Raw genomic sequence first — 18,574 nt, 5'->3', positions numbered from 1 at the left:
CGGCACAGAATTTTGTCTCTTGAGTGAATTAAAATGCAAAGGAGCATATCTCATCTGGGAAGTATCAGAAGGCGCTGGGTAAACTGGTTAGAAGGGTCCTGGAACCACACTACATACCCAGGGCTGCTCTGTTAGGATAAGGAGTACTATAGATAGCAGGAAGGGAAATGCTGCTGGGATTGGGGGAATTACATTTGCTTGTTTTCTTTAAATTTTTTCTGGCAAGTGCCTTAGTTCTTCTTATTATTAATCTGGGATTTTTCTTTCATGTTCTCCATATATCTTTGGAAGATTAATTTAAACAAAATCTGTAGGGCTAATCCATTTTTCTGACTCTTTGAACAAAGGACAATTATTATTTCTTATCAACAGAAAAGCATAGCTCTTTGAGTTAAAATCCCAAGAAGTTCCCTGCCTCCTTGGCAATCTGGAGGCTTGAGACTTGGTTGACAATCTCAGCACAGGCTGAGTTTCTTGTGGGATTTTTAACATAGTGGGAAAGGAAGGAAGAAAGAGGATGGCTTTTGCCACACCAGGCAAAGACTTTAGGACCCTGGGCACTACTCTCCCTTATCCTCCTTCCACCCCAGTTGTGTGAAAAGGGCAGGTTTCCCCTCAGCCCGTGAGTAAATGCATAATGGGGGAGAGGGTTCTGCTGTGAGCAGAAAAGAGTCTTCCATCTTTGATCCGAAGTTCACAAGCTGGGGCTTCTGGCAGAAATTAAATCATGGCAGAGGCTGCCCAGGGGGCACTGAGAGACCCAGAGATACCAAATAAGCAGAGAGATTGGGAAGGAGTACCCCGGCTTTCTCCTCTTCCTGCCCTCCAATCCTGGAGCTAGCATCATGGTGAAGATATGAAAATGACACAGTCTCAGAGCTAGAACTTCAGCCTTCCGACAAATGTCTCCTCCCTTAATACCCCCCACCCCACAACACACCCACACACAACCCCGATGCTGTTAGGATGCGCATGGCGCCGGGAAGCTCGCTGTCCCTCCATCCCCTTAGCCGCTGACCTGAGATCTCCACTTCTTCCTTGCGCCCAAGGGAAGAGGGCTCAGTCTGCCCCGCTTGACAACCCTTCAGGCCTCCCCCGTCTCTCAGGTATCCTCTGTCCTGGATGGAGAACCTGTTATTCTTATAACAGAAGCGCCTCTTTCAGCTTTTGGTTTTATACGTCTGCCTGCTAACTATCTAAGCTAGGTTTATCCAAAATGTGTCACAGTGTAAGAACTGATACTCCTTGGAGGAAAAAAAAGTTCTGTGGTCAAATAAGTTTTAAAAATTCTGGGTTAAAAAACTTTGGCAGTCGCTGTCAGCAACACCCTTGACTCTTCAGCACAGGCGACCGACCCTAGTTCCACGGTCAGATCCTGCATTTCTCTTCTTGAAGTCTTTGTTGGACCCTGGAGCCCACCCTTACAACACAGGACCAGCAAGAAGTGCCAAGGCATGAGCACTCCTTAGGAGCAGCCCTCAGACAAAGATCCACAGAGGTGGTGTGTGTCCACCCAGCTCTCCCACCCTGCCCTTTTGGGCAGACAGCGGGCCAGTATTCTCACTGCTGCAAAATTCCCCAGTGGAATCAAGCTTCAGTTCACAGGGGTCACTGGCCCTATTACTCATCCTTCCCTGTCTCACTTCCCCACCTTCATTCTCCATCTTTCAGGAATCAGGAAACTTTACCTCAGTCAATGCTCTTGGAAAACCCAAATGAAGACACAGCCAACTTACACCGTAAATCTCCAGCCAAGGGCCATAGTCTGAGGCCTTCCCAAATATATTTGACCGAGGAACTCTTTTCTCACAGTTCCTCTTGAAAGGCTGGGGTTCCAGAGAACACTCTTTGGGAAGTGCTGTTCTCCTCCTGGGCAGGATACACACCTGTCACAGAGTTGTGTCTAGGGAAGAAGTCAGGGATGGGATGGATGACCAGGATGTGAGGCAGGAGGGATGTTGGCGAGGGAATATTCGGCCACCTAGAAATATCCGTGGTTAGGACTCCTCAGGAACAGAGCCCTCTCAAAGGCCCAGGCTGTGGGTTGAAGTGGACATTAAACTGGTTCATTTGCTGTCATGGGGCCTACTTTGAATTCCTGTTCTCCCATTTCAAGGGCAGTGTGTGGATTAGGCTAAGTCCTAGAGGATTCACACTTCACAAACAAAGAATATTTTGCTGCCTATGAGGAAACAAAGCATCCTGCCCTGCTCCTACCTGTAAGGAAATGCTACCAGTCTCCTCCAGCTGTGAGATGGAGAGTCAGCGACACCCCAGAACCAGGCAATTATCTCAGGAAACTCAACATTTGAGATGAATGGAAAATGGCTGGGGAGGATTTTTTTCCAACAACTTGGCTTGAGCAGGATTGATTCCGGGACTGAGAGGCATTCAAGTGACACAGAGCCTGCAGTGTTATAAAACAGGATCATTTTATAGTTGGGAAATCTAAGGCGTGCCCTACCATCAAAGCACAGGCCTTTAATGATGTTGGTTGAAGATGCAGAAGCAGTGAGGGGGGAAATCAACCATGAAATGCTGGGTGAAACCTATGTTTGGAGTCCAGAGCATCACAAAGGTACAGGGAGACATCCTCCAAGTTTTGACATGGACTGGGAAACTTTATCTTTCCCTGAAAGGACATGGAATGTTCTCTCTGGGACACCCCACAGCACTGGCCCAGGAAATCTCTGTGATGTTCCACAACAGACAGGAAATTCTGTCTGAGCCTGCTCACAGATCCTTAGGCCTCCGCTTGGCACGTGCTGCACAGTTCAGCATTTTGTGATCTGTTATGCATGTGATGGGATATAATTTTAGAAGGTGAATGGTCCCAGTCATTCTTGATCCCCTCCCCACTCATGAACATTCTGGCTGGGCCTGTTCCCCACCCTCTGAGAAGGGCACTGCTCAGCAGAGTGGCTCTTCAGACTTGGTAGCAGAGAATCTGAAGAAGGGAAGAGGGAGAGAAATACAAGAGGTCTGGGAGGTGGGGCTTAGAGGAGAAAGTTCTTCAATGTGGTTTGGGAAAAGTAAGTTCAGAGCTGCTGTAGTACATGAGCAAAGAGGATGAGAGAGAAAACAGGAATGTGTTAAGAATGGCTGAGGTCTATATGTGCCCTCCTTGGTGTCTGAAAAATATAAACCAAGCATAGGGTGCCTGTTTTGAAATTAATCTTGATTGTTGAGTTTTGACCTCAAAACCACCTTGGGACTGGGCTTTGTGGGTCATGGCTTAAAGCACTACATAGATGTATATCCAGTTCCTGAGCTTTTAAACAAATCCACCCACCTACGAAAGGTATGGCTAATGACCAATGAAAATAAGCATTGGGACCTCCAGCCCAGTTCACGGCAATGTGTCTGGGATCTTCTCTCTCTTCCCATCTTGTTCCTCACTGTTTACTCCAGTCTCTTCTTGACTTCTGACTTTTCAATAGTTCTCCCATTTTGGCTCTGTGCATCCTCCTTGAACTTGAGTGTAGAAGTTGATGTCCCTGGTATTGATCCTTGTTTTCCTTAGGAAACAGCTTTTTTCTCATTCTGGTTCTCTCCTGTCCTAAACCCCTAGCATGAGCACCAGCCCAGCCTGCCTCCAGTCCCTGGACCACCTTGATGCCTCATGTTAGCTGGGCTTGCTCTGCAGCCCACTGTCACCTTGAGGGTCATTTGATGGTGGAGAACATGTTTGTTTCCCCCTAGACTGTAACTACTCCAGAGCCCAGTTATGTCCTGTTTACATGGTGTCCTTCCCACTCCTAACCCTGCATCTTGTCCAGAGCAAGGACTCAGCAAGTATTTACTGATTCCCAGTCACGGAATCAGCGTTAGGTCTTAGACTGGGAGAAACATCAATAAGAATGGTGACACTTGGAATTTACCATGAAGACACACGAGTTAACAGAAATTTTAGAATGCCAGAGAGGCTTCTGGATAAATTAGAAATCACAGGAAAGAGCTATGCTATTTTCTGGCCAATACCAATCATTAATGATTTAACAAAGTCAGTAGCTCACGGCTCCTCCATGACTTTCCCACATTGAATCGTTGCCTTCCTTTTGCTTTTACAGATAAGTCCTCTCCTGGTTCAGCTGATTTTTCCCGGCTGGACTGCACTTTTCCTAGGCCCCTAGACTCCTGCCTTGTGTAGCCCTCCCCTCCCTCCTCCTCCTCTGGTTCTAGAATCTGGAACCAGATAGAATCCAGATTTCTGTAGGTCTGTGTTGGAGTCTTGAGTTGTTTCTGATTAGATGATTGTTTATTTTTCCTGTTTTTGTTTACTTTTTTCAAAATATTTTGAGTATCTGCTATGGGTCAAGCCCTCTGCAGAGCTCTGGGAATACAGTGCAGTCCCAACTTTAAGAGGTTCCAACACAATGGGGAAGACAGGCAAGAAATTAAAAAAGGCTGTTGAGATGGGGCTGGCATGTTGCAGAGGCAGAGAGGAGGGCCTGCCTCTCCTCTCTGTGTGCCCCTGTGTGTGGTGGAGGGTGATGACGGAGGGGAGTAGAGGTGAGAAAGGCTTTCAGGAAGGAGCAATGCCTGAGAAAACTTTAAAGGATTTGTAGCAGATAAGTTAGTCCAATAGAGAAGCCAACAGAAGGTATTCTAATCTTCAAGTCTTTGACTTGCATGCTCTTGAAGCCTTTTTTACCTGATACATTTGTACACTTCCTCCAAAGCCCCGTTCAAAGGGCTTACCACCTTTGTAGGGTCTTCCTGATCACCACCCCCCGACACACACACACACCTCAGCTTCTGGGCTTCAGCTGTTTTCTTTTCTCATGGTTCTTTTGAACCCAATGCAATAAGACTTCTTCTACTGCATCTTCTTATTTAACATCCCAGAAACTTATTTCTTTCTAATACTGCTCATACCACGTGTTCCATTCAGGTCAGCTGGTGATAGGAGTAGGGAGAGAAGGAGGATTCTTCTTCACATAGTTATTCAGGAACCCAGGATGATGGAGCCTCCACCATATGGAATGGCATCTCGAATGTGGCCAAAACAGTGGAAGAGATAACTGGAGGGTTTTGCACTGGTTTTTCCATGCATGAGTCCATGTTGACTTGTATCCTTTCCATTTAAGCCTATTAACCAACATTGCAAGAGAACTGCAAAACTCCCCTTGTAATAGCAAGGGAATGGTGGGCGTGGGGAAGGAGCCAATAGAATGTTTGGTGAGACCACTGACTCTGCTACAGGTAGGAGCTAAAGTTGCCACTGGCTTTTCTTCACCAGATGAGGAAGATGGGCACCACTTGGGGGAAGTCACCAACTCACACTGCCCATCCTGAGATCCCATGCCCTGGCTCCCAGTAACACACAGGAAATTGTGAAGCATGAAGCCTTCCAAACACTCTTGTTATGTCCATCTTTCCTCGGAAATGCTACTCACTGCCCAGATCTCACTGGTCCCTGGCCTTCTTCTGCAGTGTGGTTACCAACATACAGGAGATCTCCATCTTCAGGCAGGTGCCTGGAGTCCACGGAGCAGTGCTTCTCCACTGCATCCACCAACATCCCCGCCTTCCTCCAGGAACTCTGCCCCCAGGTACTCTACTTTGCACACAGTTGCAAAACCCAATTTTGTAGCATCATGCTCTTCACTTTCTTGATTTTCAACTTTTCCTCTGCTCTCACCCTCATTCTCCTTTCTGGTGCCAATCCCTTGAATCCTACTATGTTATAATGTTTCAGTTTAATCAGATAGCTCATCTCTGGGGCTGCTGTCACCAATGGCTTCAAAGAAATAACTTTTGGCAATCATTTTCCATGTCTTCCCTCCCCTCCCCTACACCCCTGCCCCCCAACACCTCCTATTGTCCTCTGCATCTTCTTTTTGTTCGTAGCTTGGACTCATTCATGAAAGTCATTTTCATTTGTTGTCTGCTTGAGTCTATTAATATAATGCATTTCCATGCTATCGCCCTCATTAATCTTATTTGTGCTGCCGACTTCGACTCAGGAGATATACATCAATCCACACGTGGTAGCTTTTCAGAAGAGAGAGGGGAGAGGCTTGACTTAGTGGTCGGAGTTTGCATTGCCTCTGCTGACTTGCTTTCTTCATTACCTCCCTAGTTCAGGTGATACTTTTCATTTGCATGGGTTTCTCTTTCTGACTATGAACTCCCCTCGGCTGTGGCCTCCTTCCATGTTTTTCTGCATTAGTGACAGCCCATGGGCCTGGCTGGCTGGCTGCTCAAGCACTCCACTCCCATCTTCCTCCCATTCACTCTCCCAGACGCTCATGGTCTGGGGCAGAGGAAGACCAGAGTCCTCACAGCAGCCCTGTCACACACGGGAGCTCTGACTATCCCCCGGGATGGTGGTCCCTCCATAATATACTTGCCTCCCATCTCAGCTCAGAAAAAAATTAAACCTTAAACTCCCTTGGACACTGAGGACACTTTCTGGGGGGCAATAAAGTCATCTGGGTTTGAGCTGAAACTCTACCTGGCTTATCAGAGGGACCGTGGCTAGCACAGACCGCCTGCTCTTTCTGAACTTAGAGGGAGGTCGTCCAGGTTAGGGGGCTGGAGGGTGAGGGTGGAGATGAGCAGTTTCTGAGACAGTGGGCAGGCGCAGTGTGTGTGTGTGAGAGAGAGAGAGAGAGAAAGGGAGAGAGAGTTGCAGAGAGACAAAGACAGAGAGAGAGAGAGAGAGGCACACCCCTCTGAGGAGCACGATAGAATAAAAGAGCTGAGAAGATTAAGACTCCAGACCCCAACTTGCTTTCAGGCAGACCTCTCTCTCCTTTGACTCTCCGTCTCCCCCACAGTTAGATGAGCAGCTGGAATTGCATGGTTTCCGAAATTCTCTCCAACTCTGAGCTTCCATATTTTTTTGGGTTTCTTGTGGTATGAGGGCCTCTTACTGTTGTGGCCTCTCCCGTTGCAGAGCACAGGCTCCAGACACGCAGGCCCAGTGGCCACGGCTCACGGGCCCAGCCGCTCCACGGCATGTGGGATCTTCCCGGACCGGGGCACGAACCCGTGTCCCCTGCATCGGCAGGTGGACTCTCAACCACTGCACCACCAGGGAAGCCCCTGAGCTTCCATGTTTTTGTGAGTGAACTCTGACTTGAGAGTCCTTGTCTGACCATAGGCAATTTATTTCAACTTTTTATGCTTTGGGTTTTATTTTGTTGTTTTTTATTTTAATTCAGGAAACTGTTGTGACAATAAAAGGAGATTAAAGATGTAAAATCATTGAAAAAAACTCAGTGATACTTTTAAAATGCAGGGTCCTTGAGCAAGTAACTTTACTTGCCTGGGCCTCAGTGAAACGTGGATCTCAGCTGTGCTCTTGTGAGAAGTGAGTGAGGTCATCCTGCAAAACTCATAAAACAATGTCTGGCACGTGGCAAGCACTAAATAAATGTGTTCTTATTTCTGTGCTTCAAGATTCTGGTAGGAGAGTATAACAGAGCAGGAGACCCCCTGGGACTGACTTGTAGGAGGAGGCTTCGTGCAGGGGAGGCCTGGGCCTGAAAGAGCATCTGGCTCCTAGCCTAGCCTTCTGGTGAGGGGCCTTCTCCCCATTCAGGGCACAACACAGAATAGCTCTGGCATGGCAGGTAGTTTGGGGGCTGGGAAGCTCCGGGGGCACCAGGAGTCAGTACCCCATCAGCACCAAATCCCCAACAGAGACCAAGCTACCCAAAAGAGATGAGGAATGCCCAGGGCACATGGTAACATCTTCCCCATCTCTCAGTTCTGCTCTCTTCTGTGTTGGCTTCTTTCTCAGGCAGATGCTCTCCTTGAGATATCAAAAATGGCATCTGGAAGCTGGAAGCTAAAGAGGTCTGTGGTTCCCTCCCCCCATCCAGGAAGGAGAATGCCCCGTTTCCCCCTTAGCTCCAGCTAAAGTCTTGGCTTTGACTCTGACTGACCCGGCCTGGGTGACGTGCCCACCACACACCTCTCACGGTACCACAGAGGTGTGACTCTCTGATTGGCCTCTTCTTATCCCAGGCCCACCCCAGGAGACAGCTGGTGAGTCGGCATCATCTGAACTGCCTAGGTCCTGGGCTAAGAACAGGGTGGGTAATGGTCCCCCAAGAGGTGCTGAGATCTTGAAAATGATGGGTTTGGGTTTGAGCTGAGATTTCTTTGACCTTCTGTCTTAGGTAGGCTTTCCCAGAAATAGACCCAGAGATAAGGATTTATATGCCACTAATTTCTCAAGGAAGTGCTCCCAGGGAAAATCTGTAAAGGCTGAGGGAAAGCAAGACAAGGAAGGGGAGAGGTCCAGATTCTGGCCAAGTCCTGTACAGACTCCCTTCAACCTAATCCCGCAGGGGAACTTGCAAGTGTGTGTTACACTTCTGAAGAGTCCCACCCTGAGACTCGGGAGCTGGCCTATCAGCTCAGAGCTGTCCTGGAAGAACGTAAACTTCTAGGCTCTTCTGCCTTTCCTTGTGTGAGCTGAGTGGCTCCAGTAGCCCAAGGTGGTCCTGGGAAGAAGAGGTAAAGGTAGAGCCCTCTGGAAGCGAGAGCAGGCTGGAACATCCCACTGACCAGAGGGATCCGGGCAGAGCTCCAATAGCGCTTCCTAGAAGACCGGGGCCCAGGCTTGCTTCTCTCCCGCACATGCGCTGTCCTTCAGTTTGTCTATCCTGATACTAACATGTTGCCTCCACTTAGATTGAGGATACCTGGCTCTAAAATCCCCACGTCGGAGAAAACTGAGGAATTAGATTAGTGCTGTAGCACCGTTATCACCACCTACCAAAGAAGCCCTTTGGCTGCCAAGCCAAATGTGTTTTCTGCACAGGGTGGCCTCATCATTTCCTAAATGGTCCTGCTGTGCAGATCATCTCAGACTTACCTATTCCAGAAACAAAGAGACATGCCGTGGAAACGGATGCGCCAGGGGGAACTTGGCTTCCCTTCCACCGAGCGCCCGGGAGAGAGCTTCCCGCTGGCGGGCAGCATGCACGATACAGGATGGTGAATGCGACCCTTGCATGTCCCTGACAGTTTGTCCTCAGGACATGCATCCTGCCCTGGGGATGGGGGGTGATGTGGTGGAACCAACCCATCTCTGTCCTCCCATCGTTTGTTGGCTCCACTGGCTCTGTGGCAGTGGGATTGTCCGAGACCCTGCTTTCCTTGGCCAGACTCCCTGGATTGCTAATGGGCTCTTCCCAGCACCTGCCCTAATTGGTTCCACAACAAACTACATCCAATTACATCCAAGCCATTGGTGGTCTCCACCTGTGTTTGGAGATGCAGACATTGAAGCACCTGACAATTTTCCAAACAGTTCTCAGTGCTAGTTAGGCAGTCACCTGCCATCTCCCTCAACCAGGCCTCATCCTCACCTGAGGTCTTTGGATGATTTCCCCAACCAGGAACACCCTTCCCAGTCTCCCGCCTTAGCGGCCCCTACTTGTCCTACAGGGACTGTCGGTTCTTTTCAGAATCGTTCTCACCACTTCCAAACTTCATTCACTTTCCCCTTTTTTAAATGGAAGGAAGGATCAAAAGAGTGAATGATCACATAAAATACTTAAAGAATGAATAAATAAATAAATGAAAGAATGAATGAATGAGCTCATGTCTAATGTTACACTCCATCCTCCGGCATTTTACTGTACGTTCTTTGGCACTTTTTTTTTTTTTTTTGCGGTACGCGGGCCTCTCACTGTTGTGGCCTCTCCCGTTGCGGAGCACAGGCTCCGGACGTGCAGGCTCAGCGGCCATGGCTCACGGGCCCAGCCGCTCCACGGCATGTAGGATCTTCCTGGACCAGGGCATGAACCCGCATCCCCTGCATGGGCAGGCGTGCACTTTTAAGTCACTTCCCCAGTAATATTATAAGCTTCCTGGAGGAAAGAACTATTATTTTTTATTTCTTTTATGGTTCAGGTCACAGAACTGGGCCACCGTCGATCTTTTTGAGCACAGTCTGTGCATCAATCAGTGTGGCGTCATGGACGCAGCACCAAGTTGGAATTCAGGATCCTAGTCCCCCCCCTCCCCGCCACCCCGCTACTCTTCAGATGAACTCAGACCAGTTTTAGACTTTCTGGGCTTTAGCTCCCTAGTCTTTAGAGCGGAGGGATTGAACTGAGTGGGCTCTTGAGTACAAATCCTGTTTCCTCTGTCTACCATTTGGGCAGATCCTGTAACCTCCTTGAACAAACAGGAAGACTTAATGAGTTGCTTTAAATACTTAATGATATGCCACATGTTAGGTGTTTAGCCCACAGCTGATAATTATAGTCTCTAAATTCCTGTCCCTATTCTGAAACAATGAGAATATTCGTTCAAGACACTATATCAGAGAAGGAATTTGCAAGGTGGTGGAAGACTGTTTCTTCTGTTAAGATTCTTACATGCTGTGCAAATTTCTCTTTAAAAGAAATGCAAGGCCAATAAGCACATGAAAAGATGCTCTATGTCACTAAACATCAGGGACAAATCAAAACCACAGTGAGATACCACTTCACACTTATTAGGATGGCCTTAAAAAGGAATGAAATTCTGACACATGCCTTGAAGACATTATGCTAAGAGAAATTATCCAGTCACAAAAAGAAAAACACTGTATAAATCTACTTATATGAGTTGCCAAGAGTAGTCATATTCACAGAGAGAGAAAGTGGAATGGTGATTACCAGGGGCGGGGGGGAGGGTGGAACTGGGAGTTATTTTTCACTGGGTATGGAGTTTCAGTTTGGAATGATGAAAAAGATCTGGAGATGGGTAATGGTGATGGTTGCACAACGATGTAAATGTGCTTAATGCCACTGAATTGTACACTTGAAAATGGTTAAAGTGGTAAATTTTATGTTATATATCTTTTAACATAATAAAAAATGTTTTAAAGAAATATAAACAATTGCCACAAGCCAAATTTAGGTTCCTTTGGGTGTGAGTTTTGCCAGAGACTCCTGGAGCTGAGGGTAAAGATCAGCCTGGCTGTCTCCGTGTTTCTTGCTGAAACTGTAGAAACAGCCTGGGTCTGGCCCTTTAATGCCAGTCCCACCAGAGGGAAAGCCTTTCAGCAGAAGCCATGAACATATACATCGGGAAGTCAGGCAGGCAGACCCTCTCCATGGAAATCAGCATGTATTTGAAGGTTTTAGTGCCCGATTTAGCCTCACTCGGAGGTGACCTTCTACAAAGGGCCAAAAGAAAAGTGGTTTCTTTGATCGTCCATCCGACCCCAAACTGACCTCCTGTGCTTTTTAATTCATTTTAAATCGTGCTTTCTGGCCAAAGTGACTCCAACTCCTAGCAAAGAATATTTCACATTTTGACCAACAATTCTTGGCTGATTTCAGATCTGTTCACTTGAATAGCAAGAATAAAATCTGTGAGTTCTTTCTGGGTCCTTCTGATCTCAAGCAGCAGGGAGGGAAGGTGAGGGAAATATTCATATGTGGCATGAAGCTTTGGCAGGAGATGAGAATTAGAAAGTCCTTCTTGCTTGGATGTGAACTAGTGCCCATTTGGGCCACTTCTAAGGTAGAGAAAATGGGTGTGACTCCAGGGCAGGGACCCAGGTTTGCTTTTCCTCGGGTCAGGCTCAGCATCTTCCCAGGAAGGAGGATGTCACTGTCTTCTGCATCGTTCATGATGTTTTTGGCCACAAGTAACAGTAAGTCAACTCCAGCTGGTCTAAACCATAAAGAAAATGCAGCCTCTCACATGACAAGAGGTGGGGTGACTTCAGGGTCGGCAAAACAGCAGCTCAATGTCATAAGCAAGAGCTTATGCTCCGTGCATCTCTCTACTTCCTCCGTGGGCACAAGGTGGCTGCCGCAGCTTCAGACACCACGCACACACACCAGGCCACGGGAGAGAGCGCTTTCCAGAAGCCACCCTCCAACCCTCAGCTGACTTCCCTCTTACGTCTCATTGACCTGAATTGCATTACACACCAATGCCTAAACTTTCTCCGTAAAGGACCAGGAGAGTAAATATTTCTAGCTTTGAGGACATGCGTTTGGTTGCAACTACTCAGCTCTGCCAAAAAGTAGCCAGAGGTAATACATTAACAAACGAGGATGGCTGCGTTCCAATAAAACTTTATTTATAAAAACAGGCAGGCTGGATTTGGCATATGGGCTGTAGTTTGCCATCCCCATTCTAGATCGGCCGTTCTGAAGCATGTCACGGGCAATTTGTTATTAATTTATAATAACAATGCTTATTGGTGGCTTATTCTATTCTTTGCTGGCACCTAATAAAGGATATTTGAAAAGTTCTAAGTCATAACATTGAACGTACGATCACCTAATAGGCAGATTAAGAGAAGACAGCAAAACCGGGGCACCAAATAAAGTGAGAATAAAAATTTCAAAGTCCTTCTAATGTCCTAATGAGCATCAAAGTAGACACTAAAGGAAGAGTCAGAACTCAGTTAAACCTTGTTCTAGTTACTTTACAAATCTAACATTTACAAAAATGTTTAATTACATTTAGGGTTCACTATAATCCCCTTGGAAGTCCAAATTCCAGTTTTACGGTACGCGGGCCTCTCACTGTTGTGGCCTCTCCCATTGCGGAGCACAGGCTCCGGACGCGCAGGCTCAGCCGCCATGGCTCACGGGCCCAGCTGCTCCGCGGCATGTGGGATCCTCCCGGACCGGGGCACGAACCCGTGTCCCCTGCATCGGCAGGCGGACACTCAACCACTGCGCCACCAGGGAAGCCCCCATATCTCCTTTTTATTCCTCCTGTATTGAAAGTCAAGACTGAAAAGAACTGAGTCCAAATCCGCAAAATTTACAGATGAGGGAATGGAGGCTCAGAGAGAGCAAGCTACTTTCCCCAGATCACGCAGCCACTCAGTGCCAACATTAACACCCAAACCCAGGCTGTGGTAGTACATTGTAATGTTGTTCAGAATATCTGCTGTCCCTCCCAAGAGGTGGATTATACAAGTCCCTGCAGGGACAAGCTTGACCATGTGCCTTGTCATGCTCCCCCCAACCCCCGCAGGTGGAGTACATGCCTCACCTCCCTGTTGAACTCAGGAATGGCCATGTGACTTGTTGCCCATGAAATGTGGTGAAGTGGCACGTGGCACTTCTGATTGCTCTGCCAGCCTGGGCTGCAGAATGAAGAAGATAAACAGCACAGGCACAGATGACCCGTGGTGGTCATGTCATGTGAACGGGAAATAAACCACTGAGCTGTGAGGCTGTTTGTTACCACAGCATAACTGAGCCTAATCCTGACACAGGCTTTACAGCTCTGAACACTGGGCTCTTTCTCACTTGGAGAGTCTCAGGTTTCCAGCAGAGCAAACATTCCAGCACCAGCCTGCCTGGATTCAGATTTCACTCTCTGTGTGGCATTGGTCCAGGGGCTCTCAGTGCCTCAGTGTCATCTGTACAGTGTCATCTGTACAGTGTCATCTGTCACTGTAATATGAAGGTAACACTGATACCTTCCCCACAGCAATGTGGTGAGGATTCAATGAACTCAGTCTGTGTTTTGAGGACTACAGGCACACCGCACTTGATTGCTCTTTGCCTTATTGCACTTGACAGATACCGCGTTTTTTACAAATCCAAGGTCTGTGGCAGCCCTGCCTCGAGCAAGTCTCTCAGTGCCATTTGTCCAACGGCATTTGCTCACTTCTTGTCTCTTTGTCACACTTTGGTAATTCTCACAATATTTCAAATTTTTCATTATTACTGTATTTGTTATAGTGATCTGTGATCAGTGACCTTTAATGTTACTATGATTCACTGAAGGCTTGCATGATGGTTAGCATTTTTTACTAATAAAATATTTTTTCATTAAGACATGTACTTTGTTTTAGACATAATGCTCTTGCACATTTGGTGGACTACAGTGTAGTGCAAATATAAATTTAATGTGCGCTGGGAAACCAAAAAAAATGTGTGACTCACTTTATTGCGATATTTGCTTTATTGCCATGGTCTGGAACCAAACCTGCAGAATCTCCGAGGTCTGCCTGTACTGGCTAAACATTGGTTATTATTATTCAACATACTTTCTCCCTGGCCAACATTTCAGTGACAATAGGGGTGGGAGGGGAGGGCTCCCTGAGACCAATCCATGTCATTGCACATGCAAGCAATAATCATCCCTCCGGAAGTGACTCTTTGCTGGGTGCCATACTGACAACCATCACTGTCCCTGCTACAGGATGAGCGGGATGGGCATGAGGGGCTCTTGTGGAGGGGTTAGGAGCAGGGTGCTAGAGTCAGACTGGTTAGGGTTCAAATCCTGCCTCTGATTTTTCCTTTTGTACATCTACAGCTAAGTTACTAACCTCAGTGAGCCTCAGTTTCTACCTCTGGAAGATGGGAATAATAAAAGCGTCCATCTCCTGCTGTGAGGTGAAGAGTCAATGAAATTACTCATGTAAAAATGCTTATCACTGTGCCTGGCACATCGCAGGGGTGAGGCAGGATTGGTATTCTCTTCTGGACAGTACAAGCCAAGGGGAGCACGGGCAAAAACAAGCAGCAGGAGATGATTCATATTTTTAGTGCATCTGAATGAGCCACAGGGATCTTTGTAGCCTTGGCGCCCTCCTGCTCTCCTGGAAACACCTTCCTGAAATCATAGACTGATTGTCTGGCTGGTGCTGAGTTGGTAGAAAACAAAGCATCCTCCTCCATCACACAGCTGGCATGGATTTCCACGAGCAGTACAGACTGCCTGGTCTGCTTGCCACACGGGGAGTCACTGGACATCCATCCATCAAAGTGAAGGCCACACTCAGCCTGGAGTAGCTGCTCCAGAGCCCAGTGGATGTGGATTTGAAGACCTCAGATCAGCCTCACATACTGTGATAAGGCAAGAATCAGGTCAGGACAGTGAACCATTCTAAGATACACTGTGTCCCTTCACAGGGAGATCTGAACTTGGCATGGAGCTGCCGTGAATGGAGCCCCCTCACTCGTGGCCTTTTCAACCACATCCTTCTTGCTCTGTGCCCTCTGCTGATGGCAGAATTGCTGCCCAGCTACCTTAGCCAGGGCCTTAACGGTCACCAGACGGGGAGCTCTACTTGCAGCCAGCTGTGCCTGCTTCACCTCTGGTCCTGCAGACACCTGCCCAGGCCTGGCCAGAGGAGAGCTGGAGACTGATTTGTTGGAAGCACACGCCACAAACCCAGCCTTTGAGATGCTAGTGGATGGCTTGTGTGCCCTAAATCTCAGCCTCTCCTGATTAAACCCTTAACATGTAAATATACCCTGGGAGTAGGGAGATGGCAGGTACCTGCCAGGATGAGTTCATCATGGTGTCATGCACTCATGTCACTCATTCTTGAGTACTATGTGCCAGGCTTGCCTTCCTCCATGTTTGGATGGATAGGGTGAAGGATGGAACCAAGACTAAGAAGGGGTGGGGCGGGGGCTTCACTGGCCAAGGCTGCCCCATGCCACTCACTCCTGGGCTGCTGGGACTATGTCTTTACTGCCTCCGTCATAGCAAACTTTGAGGCTGGAAAGAAAGGTTTTATTTGGGAAACGCTGTGGAGGTTTTTTACTGAGTCAATGGAGAAAGCAAAGAGGGTCTGTGAGAGTAAATAGTACAGAAACTGGAATATCTTCAGCAAAATAATTGCAAGGCCACATTTCAGGGTAGTTTAATTTCCTACTGCATTTTAATGACCAATATAGACGGTATAAAAATGTAATTTACAGAAAAACTCCAACATTTTGTTTCCCTGGTTATTCTAATAGAGCAAATGGGACATACAATATGATTTTTTTTAAAAAAAATTTCACCAAACACTGTAATCAATCTTTCATGCTACAGATCTGTGTAGTTACTGCTTGTCACACAGTCAGTAACACAGTAACATGTGTCCAAATAGATGTGAATAGGAGTTAAGCAGGGAGAAAACTCTGCTCTTTTCCCTTCTGATAACAAGGCAGGAAACCTTTACAAAGTCCATCCTTAGGCATTTTTCCATTCTGTTTGACCAGTTTTTAACTGAAAGTTACAATGGTTCCATTCCCAGGCACTGAGGTGGTAATGATAAGGACACATGAGGGATGGTTAGGGTTTTAGAAGGTGAGGGGCAGTTTTTTAAACCACAAGCTTCTTCTGCCTCTGTTCATCATCTAGGACCAGACCCATGCCCTCCAAGTGAGGTCAGGAGGCATGTGCTGGGCGAGGCAAGGAAACAGCCTCCACCCCAGCTCTGCCTGTGCTCCAGGCGTGGGAGGGATGGTGGACCAGAGCTGCCCCCTGAGATAACGGCCCCTCCCCCTGCAGGCACATCTGACTCATCTCACACAGCCTCCTCTTCCTCTAAAATCAGCTAATGTGGCCCCTATGGGGATCTTTATAGTCAGACTTTGTTTTCTGCTGCTAGTAACATCGCAAACGCAGAATCTGGCTTCTCAGCAAGGACTTCAGGCTTATCAAACTCGACCACCTGAAAGTCAGAGAAGGAGAGCTGAAATTGTCAGAAAATATCCACCCACCACAGAGCCCAAACCACTGAAGCCTCTGGAGAGGTGACGCCAACTTCCTGCACCTTCCCGTTTTCCAGGACCAGGACGCGGTCAAAGTTGAGGACCGTGTTGAGGCGGTGGGCAATGGTCAACACAGTGCAGTCTTTGAAGGCATCTTTGATGGTGCTCTGAACAAGAGTACCAGTCTTAGAGTCCATGGAGGCAGTGGCTTCATCAAGGAGAATGATCTGTTGAGGAAGGAGCATTGCGAAAGTCACACCAAGCCAAAGCTATACCTAGAGGGAAACTTATAGTCTTACCTCAATTTATTAAAAAAGAAGGGCTGAAAAGTAATGAGCTAAGTATCCATCTCAGAAAGTTAGAAGAAGAACAAGAGAATAAAAGTCGTATCGCACCACCTTCATGTTCCTCAGAGGGACTTGCTGGAGAAACAAGGTTGTATATTCTTTACTCCCCTTTTTGTGAATGGTTTATTCTAATCCTACAAACCAGTAAGAAGAAATGCCCCATGGTCTTTATCTACTGTACTACATGAGTTAGCATGAGATATAATAACAGTACTTGTTACGTTTCCTACTGCTGCTATAACAAATTAGCACAAATTAGAGGCTCAAAACAACACAAATATATTATCTTACAGTTCTGGAGATCAGAAGTCCTAAAGCCAAGGTCTTGTCAGGACTGCATTTCTTTTTCAGGCTCAAGAGAAGAAAGCCAAGGTCTTGTCAGGACTGCATTTCTTTTGCAGGCTCAAGAGAAGGTTTTCTTGCCTTTTCCAGCTTCTGGAGACTGCCTGCATTCCTTGGCTCGTGGCCTCTTTCTGGCATCACTTTAACCTTTACTTCCATCGTTGCATTTCTTCTTTCTTTCTGACTCTCTTTCCTCCCCTTATAAAGACTTGTGTAATTACACTGGGCCCACCAAGGTAATCCAGGATAATCTCCCCATCTCAAGATCCTTGATTTAATCACATCTGCAAAGCCCCTTTTTCCCAGGTAAGGTAACATGTTCACAGATTCCGGGTATCAGGACATGGGCATCATTGCGGGGGGGGGCATTATTCTGCCTGCCACAGAGCTGGTTTGCCAGTCAGAGGGCTTGAGTTCAGCTCTAACTCTGCTTGACTTTGCCTAAATTACTTGACTTCCCCAAGGCTCCATTTCTTTGTCTGTAAAAGGGGGTTACACCTTATCATGAATACGAAATGCAAGGACAACACATCAACCACTCAGTACTGTGTAGTGCCACAGTCAGGACTGAATGCATGCTTGCTCCCTTCCCTGTCGTTAACACATGTAGAGAGCACACACGATGGGTTACACTTTGATCAGGGTTCAGAGAATGGGATTTCTAAAGCAACAGCAATCCCTTCTCTGAAATCAGTAAGCAAAGATGGCTAAGTCACTAAGAAAAATGAGTATAAATTTTACAGTCCTTATATCCTGGCATTCTGAAGGCCTTCTTTAGTATCTTGAGTACTGTTTATCAGGCCTCAGAATCATTCAGGGACAAAGGGAAAAAGTTGAGAGGCAGATTTCTCAAACCCAAACCACTTAGGAGGACAGAGATAATACCTAAGCAAGACCTCCCGGGGAAAGGCCCAGGGGAGGCAGGTGCTATTGCTGTAAATGGCTGTTATTTTTCAATTTTTTCCCCTCACAACTTTGTCTTAAGAAAAAGTGATCGGTTTTTAAATGGCCCAATTGCTCTCTCTTTATTGAAAGACAAACGCCTGGCTCTACCTCCTGGCTTGAGTGGCGCTGCAGGAAATATCCAAAATTGGACCAATCCATTTTCCGCGTTGTTTCCTTACTTTTGAATTATGGAGAAGCGCTCAGGCCATACAAAGCAGCTGACGTTCCCCTACTGAGAAGTTTTCTCCATTTTCTGTGACTTCTGCCTATAATTTTTCTGGGAGTTTCATTGTCTGTAGAACACAGAGAATGCCATATTGTGCTGATGATCTATAAAATTGTCCTGTATCCTCCATATTGATTGCCCCCTTCTCTTGCATTTATCGGCTGGCTTTATTTTACTGAGGAAAAGAAAGTGCAAAACAACAATCATTTCAATATTGCGAACAGGCACCAGGGAAAGACCAAGGAGTAGGCAGTCATTAATAATTTAAAATCATAGTGTGA

The 18,574-nt window shown here is 47.0% G+C and overlaps 1 protein-coding gene across 1 annotated transcript in view; it reads right to left on the bottom strand.

Moving 5' to 3' along the window:
• Positions 1 to 16,306: 16,306 nt before the first annotated feature.
• Positions 16,307 to 18,574, bottom strand: part of ABCC12 (ATP binding cassette subfamily C member 12) — a 59,364-nt gene continuing 57,096 nt past the window's right edge. The window contains 3 exon segments of the mRNA XM_029235797.1: positions 16,307 to 16,393; positions 16,496 to 16,660; positions 18,247 to 18,360. Coding sequence (XP_029091630.1) covers positions 16,307 to 16,393; positions 16,496 to 16,660; positions 18,247 to 18,360 — 366 coding nt within the window.

The sequence above is a fragment of the Monodon monoceros genome, unplaced genomic scaffold (genome assembly GCF_005190385.1).
Source record: "Monodon monoceros isolate NGI ecotype Baffin Bay Population unplaced genomic scaffold, NGI_Narwhal_1 Super_Scaffold_10, whole genome shotgun sequence".
In the NCBI taxonomy this organism is placed as follows: domain Eukaryota; kingdom Metazoa; phylum Chordata; class Mammalia; order Artiodactyla; family Monodontidae; genus Monodon; species Monodon monoceros.
Note: the sequence above shows the minus strand (reverse complement) of the source record. Positions and strands in the feature narration are given on the sequence as shown.